Source organism: Microtus oregoni, unplaced genomic scaffold (assembly GCF_018167655.1).
Source record: "Microtus oregoni isolate MIOR12 unplaced genomic scaffold, Mior012 000007F_ref0000211, whole genome shotgun sequence".
In the NCBI taxonomy this organism is placed as follows: Eukaryota; Metazoa; Chordata; class Mammalia; order Rodentia; family Cricetidae; genus Microtus; species Microtus oregoni.
Window position 1 is genome coordinate 58591168 of NW_024543066.1, and position 17081 is coordinate 58608248.

The 17081-nt window shown below is 43.4% G+C and overlaps 1 protein-coding gene across 6 annotated transcripts in view; it reads right to left on the minus strand.

Moving 5' to 3' along the window:
- Positions 1-4787: 4787 nt before the first annotated feature.
- LOC121450414 (regulation of nuclear pre-mRNA domain-containing protein 2-like) overlaps positions 4788-17081 on the minus strand; it is a 54289-nt gene continuing 41995 nt past the window's right edge. For 2 of the 6 annotated variants that reach the window (XM_041655261.1, XM_041655260.1), the window contains 3 exons: positions 16523-16723; positions 10598-11017; positions 9464-9695 (listed from right to left, as the gene is read on the minus strand). In XM_041655261.1, coding sequence (XP_041511195.1) covers positions 9607-9695; positions 10598-11017; positions 16523-16723 — 710 coding nt within the window. In that variant the 3' untranslated portion in view covers positions 9464-9606. Of the gene's footprint in view, positions 11018-16522; positions 16724-17081 lie in introns of all 6 variants that reach the window. The other 4 variants (XM_041655263.1, XM_041655262.1, XM_041655259.1 and 1 more) reach the window with 2 other exon arrangements.

Sequence of the window (17081 nt, forward strand, 5' to 3'; positions counted from 1 at the left end):
TTTAATCATAAATTTTTAAACATCCTTAAAGCAGGAAGGAAACAAGAGTACAGACACTAGAATTAAACATCTAGTGTAAATCCTGGAACTGGTACTAAGTAGTTTTTGGTGAACTGTTTCTGTAATCTCGATTTTCTCATCTATAAAGCTAGAAGAAAAATATCCAGTCCAGCTGGGTGGTGGTGGCACACTCCTTTGAGAACAGCTTGGTCTACAAAGCGAGTTCCAGGACAACAACCCTGTCAGGGTCAGGGGAGTATCTGTTCCAGTTGTTGAGGTACACCTGATGTAAATAGTTAAACTCTCAATGTTTGATATACCATAAGAGGCACCAGCAGCAAAATGCTGCTATTACCATTGGATATAACAACTCTAAGACTGGAACAATCGGGGGAAGCCATTCCTTGGGCCCTTCCTAGTCATTCTTGGTGGAGGGACTTTAAGACACAGCTAGATGTGAATTTTAATTTGTCATTGCTGTGTGTGTATGAAGTATGTTTGTGGGCACAGGCAGCACAGCTGTGGAGGCCAGATGCCACCCTCCTGCAGATGCCACCCTCCTGGAGGCAGCTCTGTACTTTCACATCATGTGGGTTCTAGGCATAGAACTTAGGTTGCCAGGTTTGGGCAGCAGGTGCCTTTATCTGACGAGCCATCTTACTGGTCCCAGAAATGGAATTTGAAAAATCACAGAAGATAGTTTAAGGTCAAAAAGTGCTGATGACCTGGGCGGTGTTGGTGCAGGCCTTTAATCTCAGCACTAGGGAGACAAAGGCAGGTGGATCTCAATGAGTTCGAGGCCAGCTTGGTCTACAAAGTGAGTTCCAGGACAGCCAGGACAGTTCCACAGAGAAACCCTGTCTCAAAAAAAACCAAATAAATAAAATTATAAAAAAAAAATAAGGTGCTGATGAATTTCAGGTTTGCACGCTTCCAGCATTCTGTGTCCTTCCTCTAGCTGACCCCCTCCCTGATCACCTTAGAGGCATTTCTCTGTTCCTCACCTAAACTTTGTGCCTTTCATTACTACTCCAGCCTTCATCTTCCTTTATCTTTTATTCTTCACCATTCAATCTAGGATACAGGGCTAGCTATATTTAGTTAGCTTTATACAGTAAAAACAGAAACATGGTCAGATGTGTGGAGAAGCATAAAGGGAAGGGAACTTGTTAGCGCCTGTTCGGGTTCAATTAGTCCCCTCACCTGGGGGTAAGGATGCTTAGTCCATTCCCAGACTGCAGTGGTGATAGGATCAAGGGGTCTTGTGGAAGAGTTGTCAGAAAAAGCTGCTTAACTTAGGCTTCCAGAGAGGCCCAAAGTTCTCTCTGGGGATGGCAGCTGACTTGCATCATAGCCCACTCTGGGGCTCCATCTTCTGATATCTTAGACATCCTGAAATACAAAGAAAGAGACAAGGCTGTAGAGATTTTGAGTGTGCATTCTTGTGGTGAGAGCACAGCATTTTAAGTAGCATTTAGAAAGGATGGCAATGGCAGAACAAGGTTTTCTTGTGACGATGTAACAGAGACAGGCAACAAAATGGTAGACAGTCAATAATCACTGAGTTAAGTATGTACTGGAAACTCTACCTTTTGACATTAATAAAAATTATTCCACTGTGTCCTTTTGCTAGGATCACAGAGAGATGCCACCCTGCATGACAGCTCCTTACACTCATCCTTCAACATTTATTATGTGCAATGCACTGGGCTGGTGTTGATTGATCAGCTACCACATAATCACATATGTAACTTGTGCTGCAGTAGAGGAAGGAATGTTGTATGCCCATTGAAGCAAACCAGACAGCTAAGACCAATGCATTAATCAATGGTTCTCCTAGTACATGCCTTGGCTTCGGGGAACCCTAAACCTTTAGTCTATCTGAAAAAATATCTCTGAAACTTTTTTTTTTTTGCCCACCCCACTCGTGCCTGAGTCCTTGGGTGCATCACTATTTCATCATTTCATCTCATTCCAAGAACTCAGTCTAGTGTTCTTATGCTCCCTTTAAACCATGGGAAATGATCCCACGGCCAAATCCTAGTCTGTCCAAACCCACAGCCTGGCTTGCTCATACATCCACAATGACACCCTAAGTAAACCCAGATTACTCATAATGAATCGTGCTTGCTAACATGGATTTGCTTCCTTTTCTTTCAAACATCATGACTCAGATGTTTGTGGCCAAAAAGGTCTTTTAGAGTGAAAAGTTTCAAGAAAGTCAAAAAAGGTGATGCCTCCCGACTTGCCTCTATGGTTGTAGAAAATGAATAAACGAGAGTCACAAAAGTGTAAGGAAAGTCTGCAATGAAGGATGTTTTAGATCCTTAATCAAAATTTAGGAATTTCTCTTCTACTCTTAGACCAGGCTTCAATTAAATTAATAAAAAGAAAACAAAAAACAAAGACCAGGGATCCTCACCTGGCTGAAGTTTTGGTAAAAGAAAGAGTTTGTCTTTCTAGCTTTAAGGCACTAGAAGCTATCTCCAATGAGCGGCTTTTTCATCCACCGGGATCAGTGTATAGCCCTCAAATCCATTTTAGCTCCGGGACACGGCCTGAGCCTCACAAACGAGAACACTACCACTCTTACAGCTCCAGCTCATTTAGCAAATGCTGGGAAGTCAAGTTTAGATAGAGGATTCGCTAAGTAATGTGGAAGGTCTAACATGGGACCAATTTTATACTTTACTAACCTCTATTGGCCTCGGCAAGGACTAACTGCTCATGTGGACGCAAAGGGCTCTACCATATGAAAGCAGGCGGGGGAGCAAAACTGGATGTTGTCAATATCCTTTCTTTCCATTTTCACAGATGGCCCAAGAAAAACAGAACCGTCAGGTCCTTTCTTTTCCACAGATCAAACGTCAAAGGACTTGACCATGTTACAAATACAAGAGAATACAATAAGAAACAAAAATTTGGAGAACACTTAGTTTGCCATGAACCCAAACAAGTCCAAGATAGACTGGGTTAGCAACATCCTTTTGAGTCAAACATGAACAGATGATGGTTTCGTTTCTCAGGTGGCACCACAGATCTCCCTATGCTTCTGCCCAAAGAGGCTCCTGCCTAGGTGAGAACAAAGGGACTAGGAAACAAACAAAAAAGGGGAGAGGCTGGGATACCGATTCGTGCTTTATATGTATGAGGTCCTGAGCTTGATTCCAAGCACGCATGCAGAGACACACACCAAAAAAATAAATGAAATTTAAAAAATAAAAATAAAAAAAACCCTCACCCAATCCCCTTTGTTCCTAGACCAGGGCCTTTTAAATGTTAAGCATGTGCTCTACTGCAAATTAGTCCCCTCCTACCCACACAAAAACAAAACAAAAGCAACTTTTTAACTAAGGAAAGCGTTCCTCTGTTCACAGGTTGACTGGGACCTCTAGCTTTGTATTTCTTCTTCCTTTCCCTTGTCATGTTCTCCCCATCTGCACAGAAACAGGTGCTTGAGACAGCTTACAGGTGATCTTCTAGAAGACTTGTCTTTACCACCTCAGTGAGTTACTCCTCAGCAATTGTGAACAGCAACTGATCAGATTTGTCTATAGTTACTCATGAGCAAGAATGAGAAACACCCTAATACCCCCAAACCCATTCTGATGATGTTACTAAGTCTCCACACAAGAGGAGGTAACTCATTCCTGTTGTGTAAGATTGGTCCGAATATACCAGGCGGTAGTGGCACATGCTTTTAATCCCAGCACTCGAGAGGCAGAGGCAGGCAGATGTCTTTGAGTTACAGGCCAGCCTGGTAAAAGAACTAGTTCCAGGACAGGCTCCAAAACTATAAAGAAACCTTGTCTCAAAAAACCAAAATAAGAAAAAAAAATTGATTGGCCCAAATAGAATAAAACAAACTGGAGAAGGGGAGCAGAAGCCACATAGTTTTTCACCAACATGCCCAGAGGCCAAGGCAGAAGTCTAAAAGATGTTGCTCCTTCAGGTGCAGACTTTCAGTGACCAGCTGAGCTTTAGTGGAGACAAGGAAGCAAAGGTGAATCAGACTCCAGAGTCAGTGTAGTGGTACGCCCTGGGAACTGGGTGTGCTCCCTAGACTGCTGCCACTTCTGAGGTCTTGTGACACGGGGAGCTTCACGAAATCAGGGCTGCTATTCAGAGCCTTTTACCCTGCCAGTGACCCAAGCCTGGCCCAGATGTAGTGACTATCCCGTGTGATCCCTTTAAGCCAACATTCCATTTATTAAGCCTCACTGGGTTATGAAAAAGGATGGAGTAAGAGAGGCTACGTATGAGTTCTCCATGGCAGGTCAATCACCCATGTCACCAAGGACAGATATAGATGACCAAAAGGACGCTTTCCCACACATTGCCCTCAACTCTATGCTTGCTTTGAAAATGTTCCCTATAGTTAGATGTCCTTCAATGGTCCGTGCTTGCTTACAATGCACAAGCCGTGGGTTTGATGCTTAGCACCGCAAGCCTGACAACCAAAACATCACCTTTTTCCCTTGGTTCACAGCTGTACAGTATTTGGAAAACACACATATAATCTATACAATATAACCCACTTCACTTATCGATCACTCCCTGAGCACCCTGACCGCATCCCACCCATTACAATGCAGAGGACCAAACAGAACACCGAGGAGGCCATGAAGATCTTACAGGCTCAGCCAGACTTCAGTGACAACGCACAAGTCTAAAGAGGACAGATGGAAAAGTTCAATGTAAGAGGGGAAAAGTTAACCACACAACAAAGAAAACCACATTTTATTAAACTGGAAAACAATATTGGAGGCAATTCCCCCCCCCCCCCCAAAGCTGGGAAAGGTTAAGTGCAAGTGGCTACAGAGAGAACGAACAGGTGGTCTGTGCACACATGCCTTGTGTGTGTGGGTACACATGCCACTTTCTGTCCTTCCCCATATACCCCAGAAGGCATCTTCAGGGCTACCCCCAGCTTTTCTTTCTCCATTCTGTAGCCTGTTTCTCCTTTGACCCTGGAAAGTCACGCCGCATCTTCGATGGAGGAAATTTAGCATCTCTAACCACAGGTCTGTGATACAAAAGTTGCAGTTTTGGCTCTTGAGTAGTTTCTGTTTGCATTCACCAGAGCAGCCAGGGGCCCTTGGTCAAAGCCCGAATCTCAAAGAAAAATGTCAAACCTTTAGAACTGTTATTTTATTAAATGATATTAATACACATTCCAAAAGGATTTCATTGTTCTTGCCTCTTAAAAGCATGTATTTGTTTTCCACACTGAACACATGAGAGTATCAATCCAACATAGCTATTTCCCCCCCTAAATCTTAACAGGTTACCCCACCAATTAAAAATATGGAGGTGGGGGAGGGAGCAGTAATTTACAGCCGATTCAAAACCTAACAGCTGAAGCTTAACTGTGTCAATGGTAATGTTAGGACCGAGTGGATATTCTGCGAGAAGAAAGCTGAGCCAATTCACATTGTCTAGATAGCCTTGCTGTACCATACATAGCATATTGTTTCTGGTATCAGAAAGGATCTGTCCTACACTGCTCACTGCACCCTCCAGGGAACCAACAGAGTTCTGCTGACCTCCATCCTTGGGAGGGCAGAGAGGTGCAGTGAGGAGCTATCATCTAAGCTGACTGGAGAGTGAACTCTCAGGAAACCTTTAAGGATCCTAGTTCTGATCTAGCATCAAGGAATTTTGGGTGGTATAGAGTATTCATAGAATTCTTTGTCTGTGGTTTTACAATGAGCACCAAGGACCTTAGGGACAACTACTTAATTCTGCTTCATGACTCAAGTCCTCGCTGAGACACACTATGTTGTACATTCTTTAAAAAATATCTTGTTTATTTTGTTTAAACTCAGGGGAAAATACAAAAGTCAGAGGATGGTACGGAGTTTAAATCACAGACACAGAAAGAAAATCCCTTGTTTTATCTTTATGAATACCAGAAATGTCTTTTGTTTCACTATATCACATATATACAGTTGTCTTCATTTACTGTTGCAGACAGATTTCCTTAAAATATCCAACAGCTTCATACAATCCTCACTTCCACCCTGAAAAACACTCAAGATTTTGTGGCAAAAACAAAAAATGTCCCACAAAAGCCCAACCCCTGGGGAGTCCACCCTTGAACTGTACAAAGTACTTGTCTCATGTATTGGCCAGTATGTGTTTGAGGACAATTGCTGCTACACTCCAGAAAACACTATCCCGGTACTCCCAGGTTTTCTTAGAAAACCAAATGGTCAGAGAGCCTTTTCAAGTAAACAGCGGAAGAAAGAATTCACATTCTTTTATTCTAGACTGAAGAACATCACTTAATTTCGGGGGGGGGGGACCCAATCCCAAAAGTCACAATTCTCCTGCTCTCCCACCCCCGTTTGATGCTTTTTTACTAAACAAATGTCTTAAGACTGAATATAACTATATTTCCTTTGCTTTGCTATGCTACATACCCAATCCCCTCACAAGGTCATGGAATCATGCATTTTTGTGGACTGAACTACAGAAGTTTGAGAAAGGAAAGAAAGAGCTGGATCAAAAAGGGAAGTGAATGAAGACGATTTCTTGGACCCTTACATGGAACACAGATCCCAGACTATGTTGGACAGTTTTTCTTCTGAAAGTGGTTTGTTCTGAGGCAAAGGATTGTCTTTGATCACATGTTGCACTTTTCTCCATCTTTCCTACCCCACTGAGAAATTCAAAGCACTCCCTTGATTCCTGAAAGTTCTATCCTAACTTGTCAGAATCCCTTCAAAAGCTCATCACTGTTTGACACACCTACCTGGAGATTATTAGCGTTTACCCTGGTGCAACACACCAACAGAAATTGTAGTAAGCGGTATTTGCTTCTCAGATAAAGATAAAAGCACTCCAAACACAGTGATTGTCTTTCCCCTAAGTATAAGATGCAGAAACACAAACAAGCCTTTTAATGTAAGGAAGAAAACTCTTCCCTTCGTGGCAATGACACAGGCAAAACATCTGCAAGTTGACATGGGAGGTGGGCACCGAAAACATCTAGTTACTATCTGCTGAGGGCCAACTTGGATTCAACAGGACCCCACTTCCCCTGTAACAAAGGCCAGCAATACCCACCTGTCTTCTCCTCTGAAGGAACAAGAGCAGGGTAAACAGAGGACTGAGACGGGGAAATTACTCTAAAGGCAAAGTACTTCCTCCGGTAGTTCATGTTTGCAGAAAACCACCAGTGAGGCGGCACTGTAAAACGAACGTCTACGTAAACATTTAAGAAAGCAAGGATAATATTTTAGTTACACTTGTTTAAGAATTTAGTCAGAATTAGTAACTCAGGGAGAAAAAGTCAGGGAAAACAGGGGGTAAGAGCTTAGAACAAATATGCAGACCCATCCAAACGCTTCCTTGTCCACAAAGGACAGATGGTCACACAGCACCATTAATGATCCCTTCCCTAGTTTACATACCATGACCATTCCTCATCTTCATATTGAAATTTTATTAGGCTTCTCACTTAAGGATGAGACTTTTTCTTTCTTTTTGAGACAAAGTTCCACTATATAGCTCAAGCTGGCCTCAAACTTGCCATTCTCTCCCGTCCCTGCCTCCCTGCACTAGGACTATGGGTGTGTGCCACCACACCCAGCAAGAGAAAACTTTCTTCTACATAGACTGAAGTTTGTACTGCCTAGATTCACTGCCTGGTAATAGTGCAGAGGAGAATGCTTAAAAAACAAAAACAAAAGATAATAAAGAACTCTGTCTCAACATGCCTTTAAAATAAAGCAAATACACCTGGCAGGCCCAAAATTGCCCATATTTTGTCCTTCTGCAAACACCTCTTGGCCTTCAGCAGGGCAGAGCATACAAAGGGAGAAAAGCCGGTCCCAGAAGTTGCTTAGCTGGAGGGGGAAGGAGACAGAGATCCTCCCACCACTATTAGCAAGTTCAACCCCCAAATGACACCCCAACATTGCACATGTTATTACCTGTACTGACCGAAGTTTTATTTCAAATGTAAGTTATCTTTCCAATAGAAATGGGATAAAATATTGTTCTCCTTCCTACTCCCCAAACCCACAGCCAAATGAAGTGGACTTAGTTATGTTCACTTTTTTTTTAAAGAAAGGGGGAAAATGCAAGTAATTTGGGAAAGGTCCTAAGTGCACGGCCACCATGTATGCTTTCTGAATTTGGAAGGGAAGCCCTTCATTAAAAACAAACAAACAAACAAAAAATTCAAGAGAGGAAACAAAAACAAGAAACCAAACTACTACTTCCAATGCTCTCTAGACTGTTCAAAATGCCTTCCCTGATTTCCATCAGTACCTGGGAGGGAAGAATGGGCGTTTTGGTGCAAAGAACGGAGGGCCTCTAACAAAAGGTGGCCGGGGTCTCTTTAAACTGTGGAATGGGTCTCTGCCGAGAAAAGCTTCCCTAGGCCGAAAGTCTGGCCGGGGACTCCGTAAAATCATACCACTCCGGCCGATGGCGTCTCTGTGTGCGGGACCCAAGGGAAGGCCACTGCTGCTGGTGTTGCCTCCCCCACCTCCTCCAAGGGCTGGGCCCAGATGCTCCAGAGGGCGGGAAGGCAGGCTCAGGCTCTCTCGTGCACGGCTAAGACCAGGGCCATTGAGGTCCCTGGGTCCTGTGAGCACCCCAAAATGCTCAGCCAAGGTCCCTTGAAGGAGGGAACTATGGTCCTTGGGAAAAACTGCCACAGGCCCAGTCACTCCATGCTCTGGCAGTGGTGGTGTTGGGAAAGGTACAACCCCAGAGTGGTCAACAGGAGGCGGAGGAGGGGGTGGAGTAGCAAAGGGGACACCACTCCCTCCACTGCTGCTAAGTTCCCCAGGGGGTGGAGGAGGGGGTGGGGGAGGGAAAGGAACTCCGCTGTGCTCTCCAGGAGGAGGTGGTGGAGCAGCGTGGGCCAGAGATGCCTCCTTTGTAAAGGGGTTCGAAAGATCCACAGAGGGCAGATGAGTGGGTGCCTCTCGAGAGAAGATACCACCATGATCCTTAGGAGGGGCAGGTGGGGCAGATGACGGCCCCACTGGCTCTCTTTGGAAGGGTGTCCCATGTTCCAAAGGGGATGGGGGGAGATGATGCTCAAATGTTGAGTTGAAACTGCTGGAATGAAAGCTGGCGACACTCTCCTGAAACTGGGGTGCCCGTTCCTTGTATGGCGTTGTCTTAAAGCCAGTGAGGCCTCCGCTGCTCCCACCCCCAAGGGATGCCAACTCAGAGGCACCTGAGGGACCATTGTCAAAAGAGCTGCCTGGTGTGCTCAGATCAAACCAACCTACTCTTGAAACCTCTCGCCCATGTCCTCTATTTCCCTTCCCAGGAACTCGTATGGACTCTACAGTCTGTATTGGCTCCCCTGACATCCTCCTATTGGCTGCATTATGATAACCCAGAGTTTCTATGGGGGCTCCCTTTTCTTCTGTGCTATCAGGCAAGTCTAAACAGGAGGAAGAGACGCGGGTTTCTATGCGATAGTGTTCTTCCTGTTGCTGGTCAGGGGTAGGCAAGCTGGGCTGGGTGAGGTTTGACAGACTGACACCATCACTTGAAGTACCCTTGTTGGGGGTCTGGCCAAAATGCTTATCATCTGAGGGTTTGCGCGAGGCGTTTTTAAGCATATTCTTAAACTCAATCGTCGATGTGGCGGAAATCGTGGAGGCCAGGACTTTTTCCACACCTGATGTGGGAGGGTGTCCAGTTGGAGCAGCAAGGGTATTCTGCGAAGAGAAAAGGGAACGATGTGGGACTGAGTGAGGAGAGTCTGGGTACTGCTTCTGTGGCAAAGTGAGATGCCCAGTAGTAGGCTGAGACAAGTTACTGTGGTTGGAGTCAGGGGTGAAAAATGAATCATTCTTACTCGGTGATGGTGACCGATCAGACCCAGGTTCATTCCCTCTTATGCTGAAGGCACCAAATAGCCCAGGGGGAGATGAGAGCTGATCACAGTTCTCACTAGACTCAAGGAGGGCCCTTACAGATGGAGGGAAGGCAGACTTTACCCCAAACTCTTGGGCCCTGTGGTTATAACTGGACAGAATTGGCTGATACTCAGTGGTGTCAGAAAGCTTGCTTGACTTCAGGATGGATTTGGCTGGTTTCTTCTCTAAGTTCATCACGGCAGAGGGGGGAGGCCCTGAATACTCAAAATCTCGGTAATCCTCATCTTCCTGGAAAGAAGTATCAGGGAAGAACTTTTCCTGTGACGACTCCATCAGGGAAGATGGTCTCTCTACTCCCTCCGAAGGCTGCTTGTAGGGAGAATCACTGGCCAGGCCAAAGGGCCGATACGTAGACACAGAATTGGGGAGCTCTTGAGGGTAGCTTTCATCTCTTCCAGGGGGTGGTGATCTTGTACTGCTGGGTGTTGAGGAACCAGGGCTGATGATCTTAGATAGTAGGGACATAGTATCTACACTGCTGGATGTGGGCTTGTCCATCATCTCATCCTGGGTGGGCGTCCCACTCCGTTCATCCCGAACAGGGGTTCCATCAGTGTTGTCTGCTGAAGTGCTAGTGGGACCACGCTGGAAGTCTGAGGAATGGCTCTCTGATGGGGCACTGGATCCCAAACTGCTCAGGATTGGGATGTTTAAATTTAAGCCACTGAAACCAGGATTACCTTTTAAGAAGTTGTGGATCTTCATTTCCAGGCTTGGGGAAGTGGACTCTGATTCCAGCTTTGGCTTGGAGACCTCTGAGGATTGGCACATGGCAACTTCAGCAGGTGGGGCAGCAGGGCTAGTATTGTGGGTACCTGTAAATCCTAAAGTACTGGACGGTAATTTAAAAGGAGTGCTGGGGAGCACTGGGCTCTGCCCAACCGGCGCCTTGCTTGCTGAAGTTGAAGAGACTTCAGCAGTTGATGAGTTAGGAGAATAGTTGAAGCTTTTGGAAATAAAGGACTGTGTATTGGAGAGCAGGTTTCGCCCCTTTATGGTAGAACCTGTGCTGCTAGCAGGGGACGTTGTAGAGCTCTGGGATGCAGCATCACTGGCTGGCACTGGGTTCCCAGTAACACTCTGAAGTAAAGATGACAGGCCTGCAGAAACACAGAGTAGAGGAGTTAAAGAACACTACCCACATCGTGATGAAAACAAGGCGGGCTTATTAGATATGATCATTCACTCTGGTGATGAAAACAAAGTGGGCTTATTAGATATGATCATTCACTCTGGTGGGAACCAGACAGATTTTAAAACATGAAGTTAAAAGGAATCTAGACTAAGCAGGCAGTGTCTAAATGTCACAGAAAACATCAGGCCTATTTATCAACATAAGACAGCAAAGCATTCAGACATTCCCAGAACAATCCAGATAAAAGTCCAATAATAAAAGGTCACAGGAAAGGGGGATTTTCAATGTCAGAATCATTCATAGTTTAAACAAAGCAAAGCAGGAGAGGAACGGAAGCAAATTCTTAACACAACATTCCAAGCCAGTATCTGTGTCTGAGCTGTGGAATCTCTCTAAACACAAATGAATTTCCCACCTTTCTATTCTTCATAATTTACTCCAATATGTTAGCAAGCACTGCTGTTTTCATGAAGAAAAGAACATATACAAAATTCAGAAATCTGCTTTAATAGAGAATATATGAAGAAGTTTATCTCTTGTTAGATTAGTGTCACTTTTAAAATTATTTTGCATGTGTATGGGTGTTTGGCCCCCCTAGCCTCATGTATGTCTATATGCCACATGCATGGCCAAGGAGGCCAGAAAAAGGTACTGGATCCCCGGAACTGGAGTTACAGACTGCTGAAAGCTATGTGGGCAATGAATTTCATCTCTCCAGCCCTGTCTTTTTTAATTAATTTTTTATTTTATGTGCATTGGTGCTTTGCCATGGGTGTCAGAAGCCCTGGAACTAGAATTACAGACAGTTGTGAGTGTGGGTGCTGGGAATTGAACTTGGGTCCTCTGGAAGAGCAGTCAATGTTCTTAACCACTGAGGATTTTCCTCACCCCAGTCTTGTCTTTTATGGGGGATGGGAGTTTGTAGGAGGGGTCTCATGAAATCTAGGCTGGCATTAAACTCTAATCCTTTTAAGTTGGGATTTTAAGTGTACACTATCACATCCAGTCTTTTTTCCCCTTTAAAATTGGAATTTATTTAATTATTTATATTTGAGGCAGGATGTCAACTACCTAGCTCTGGCTGGCCTTGAACTCATGGAGCTCTGCCTGCCTCTGCTTTCTGAGTACTGAGATTAAAGGCATATGCCACTACAGCCAGCTCTTTTCTTTTTTCTAAATTATTTTTATTTATGTGTATATATTTGTATAAATGTATGTAATATGTGTTCAGGAAGAAGGCATTACATATTCTGGAGCTAGTCACAGGTGGTTGTAATCTACCAGATATGAATGCTGAGAACAGAATTTGAACCCTCTACAAGAACAGGTCACGCTCTTAACTGTTGGGCCACTGTTCCAGCCCCTCTTTTCGTTTTCTTCTAGTTTTTTTTTTTTTTTGAGACAGAGTGTTGCTATGTACGCCAGGCTGTCCTCATTCAGTCTTCCTTTCTCTTAATAAAGGTAGGATCACAGGCATGCATCACAGAGATTGCTTTCAAGACCAAGGCTGTGAAAGACAGCAGTGACAAACAGAAAGCAGGCACCACACAAAGATGGACAAAGCCAGACCAAGAGAAGTGCTGATATTTACATACAAAAATGCACAATTCCTGCTTTACCGCTAGGAAAACCCAAGGATTATTGGTTTGTACAAACTGACAATGATGAGATTCAACTCTGTTCACTAACTGACAAACCTCAGAACCATGAGAAAAAAAACTTTGTTGCAAGCTAAAGTTAATGAAATCAAAGTGCTCTGAAAATGAAACGAAACAAACCCCAGGATCTCCTTACATAGCTGGGATGGACTCATGGTATTCTTCCCTGCCAAAATTACAAATGTATACCGCCATGTCCGGGCAAAAAAACAGTCTAAAAGACAAAAAACTAAAAAGGAAGATCCTGTGAACCAACCATATTTTGTCAAGTTTATTCACTTCCTAGACATAAATGAAAATTTTAGTTCTTGCTAAATCTGCCAAAAGTATCTTTTGGTAAAGAAATATCTAAAGAAAATATTCCTGGGGGCTGGAGAGATGGCTCAGTGGTTAAGAGTGTTGCCTGCTCTTCCAAAGGTCCTGAGTTCAATTCCCAGCAACCACATGGTGGCTCACAACCATCTGTAATGAGGTCTAGTGCCCTCTTCTGGCCTGCAGGCATACAAACAGACAGAATATTGTGTGTGTGTGTGTGTGTGTGTGTGTGTGTGTGTGTGTGTGTGTGTATATATATAATAAATATTTAGAAAAAGAGAAGAAAATATTCCTGATACTTCAGTTAGTGCTTCTTCAAAATATCAATTTAAAATCGTATTTACTAAGGAATTTAAAAATTAACTCTCTTTGTGCACAGGCACATGTGGCACCTACATGTGGGAGCCAGAGGTCAACTTCAGTATCAGCCTCTCAGGAGCCTCCACCTGTCTCTGAGGCAAGGTCTCACTGGGAGCTGGGGCTAACCCATCAGGCCAAGTCAGCTGGCCAACAGGATTCTTTTGTTACTGCTTCTCTGGCACAAGGATTCCAAACACAACTCCAGGCCTGGATTTAATGTGGGTACCATGGATTAAGCTCAGGTCTTCATGCATGCACAGAAAACAATTTACTGCCTGAACAAATCCTAAAGTTAATTTCAGTAAATGGGCCTCATCATGGCACGTTCATACACCACGTGTCATTAAACTTCATTAGTCACCTTTCCACCCTCCACCCTCCTCTCTGTGGACAGGAATTCCATCTGCTGTCATGCCACATCTATTTCACCCCCATCCACGATCTTTTCTTCACCTCTCATGGATCTTTATTTTAACATCTACACAGACAGACACAATTTATTATGCCTTTGACAGAAAATATGGTTATTTGTATTTCTGTGTCTTGCTTAACACAATAATCTCAGTTACACCCATTTCCCTGCAAATGTTGGGTTTTTCAGGTTCTTCATGAGGCTGGATTAAATTAGAAGGGTAGTGTGCATATTTCATCTCTCTTGGCTGGTTCCACTTTCTGCCACTGAAAGCAAGGCAATATTAACAAGGACACACAAGAATCCCTGTGCTGTGTTCATGTGAGTTCTTCAGATGTAGACCCAGGAGCAATCATATCTGAGTTCCATTTTCAGTCAGGAAAGTTCATCCTGACTTCCATGGTGGCTATACCAGCTTACAAACCTACAGACCAGACACAAATTTTATTATTACTGTTTCTGCTTCACATACTGGCATAAATTGTGATCCTTCTGACACTGCCTCTCAGGTAGGGGTCAATTGCAGCATGTCTGTCCTTTGTTTATTCTTTTATTTTTCAAGACTAGATGCTCTAGAACTCACTATATACACCGCACTGGCCTCAGACTCACAGGGATCCACCTACCTATACCTCTCAAGTGCTGTGATTACTGGTGTGAGGTATGTATGACTATTATGTCTCAGACACTGTGGGCATGTGCTTTCACAGAGCACTGTCTTCTCAGATAGACACTGTCAGGCCAGTGCGATGGCTCAGCAGGTAAAACACCTGATGCCAAGCCTGACGATCAGCGTTTGATCCTCAGCACCCACATTGTATGAGAGAACCAATTTCAACAAACTGTCCTTCAACAAATAAATAAATTAAAAAAGATATTAGACTTTCGTAATATTTGTAATATGACGTTTTTGTCACTTTACTACATTTCTTTCACGTCAACAAGCCGTGAAGTCTTTCTTTTGAAAATTTGTCAACAAATTGTGGATAACAAAAACAGAACAAAGTTCTAAGAAATTTTCTTTTCTTGTTTTGAGACAGGCTTTCTGAACTCAGATCTGCCTGCCTTTGCCTCCAGAGCACTGGGATTAAAGGTGTAAAAAAATTGTATTCTCAGGGTGGTAGTGGCACATGCCTTTAATCCCAGCACTCAGGCAGGAGGACTCTAAGATACAGTTATGTATCTGAAGGGAAAAAAAACTAATATGAATGACTTTAAATTTGTTACTCCATCTACAAGATGGTGGTAGAAAGGGAGAATCCAAGAGCACTGTAATCTCTCTTGAGTTGTACAAGATGAGCTATTAGAGATTATCAAACCTTTTTTTGTGCTTAAAACAAAACGACCACCACAACAACACAGTGCTAGAAAGATGGCTCACTGGTTAAGAGCACTGACTGCTTTTCCAGAGGTCCTGAGTTCAATTCCTGGCACCCACATGGTGGCTCACAACTGTTTGTAGCTCCACTTCTAGGGGAATCTGACACCCTTACCCAGACATACATGCAGGCAAAAACACCAATACATATAAAAATAAATTATATATATGCATATTATACATACACACACACACACACACACACACTCACACACCACCACAGAAACAGAATCCCACTGTAGCCTAAGTTAGCCTTCAACTTGAAATCTGAGTATCCTAAGAACTGGGATTACTGGGAACATCAATTCTTTCCTGTTAGTTCCAATAGAGAGAGGTTTCAGATGATCACTGAATAGTATTTACTTTTATAAAATAAAATTCTTTGTCTAAGGATAAACAATAATTTATCCAGAACAGTTTGGAAGTAATACATAGCTGTAGTGCTCTTCTCACAGCACGGGGCTCTTCACTAATACTGACATGTTACACTACATACATTCTGTGGCTGAGACTAGTCTATGCATTATAGGATATTTAACAACATCTGTCTGACCTGGTTTTATAATGCTGACACTGTTCTGGAATTCATAATTGATGGCATAATTATACTGAGATGCTTAAGAAAGGTTGTGCAGGTATCTGGGTAATAAGAATTGAAAGATCAGGTAAGACTCATGAGAAACTGAAGCACTTTTATGTAGAAGATGTAACTGGGAAGGCCAAAAAGAGAAGTTTAAATGAGGCACAGATTACAGATAGAAGAAAAGAAAGATGTATTATAGGTCAACATTAGACCTCAACACATACCAGGTAGTGGTGGTGAACTCCTTTAATATCAGCACTTGGGAGGCAGAGGCAGGTGGATTTCTGTGAGTTCAAGGTCTACAGAATGAGTTCCAGGACAGTCAGGACTACACAGAAAAACCTTGTCTTGAAACCATCCTCATAAGGGGAAAAAAAAAAAAAAAAAAAAAAAAGTCAACACACACTAACCCTATTCTGAAATTAATATAACCCTCCAATGGTGCCATGGTGCAGGTCAGAGTATTAAATAATCAAGAAAACTGGTTTTCAGTTTTAACATCACACATCAGACAGGCTTAACCAACCAAATCACAGCAACAAGCCTAGTTTTCCTATCTCAACGGGATGGTAACAGACTAGATAATATTTAGTCTGTTTCAATGTTGACATTTTCAATTCTGTAAATGCCACTTCACAAGTGGTAACTATAAAGGCACTAAGGAGTTAACTATAGTGTACATTTCATGACTTTGGATTCTCAGAACTAGAATACAAGATTACACTGTTACACAATTCAAGTCCCTCTGGCACATGTCCGTTTACCTTGGAGTGCAGGGGCTGACTGTGTCTGGGTTTTGGAAAGAGCAGAGAGAATGCTCTCTGGGGTGATCTCCACCTTCGAGAGGATATTTGCCAGAGGGTTGTGAGATGTTGTTGTGGCAGGAGCAGGTGTTTTCAGGCCACTGGTGAGGTTGCAGGGACTGGTAGGTGTTGCTGGAGAAGGTCTTGATGCAGAACTGACCCCTGGTGGCAGAAAGATGAACTCAAGAAAATGCAATACTCAATTCATGACACTTTCCACTCAATGAATGATTGTTTAATAGTAATTTTTGTGACTTATGTACAAATTGTGCCCATTCTGACACATACAAAGATAAACACCTGAAAATATGAACTGTTCTATTTATAATATTAAAACAAACAAGCATTATGTTATTTTCACACACATTGGTTTTCACAGCAGCAACCAGACAACCTACTTCTACTCTGATGATATGCCTGGTGTGTGGGCTGTGGTGGGGGGTGTGGAGATCAGTGATGTGGGATGTCCTTCTGTATATGTGTTGCTTTTATTGGTTGACGAATAAAGCTGATTCGGCCA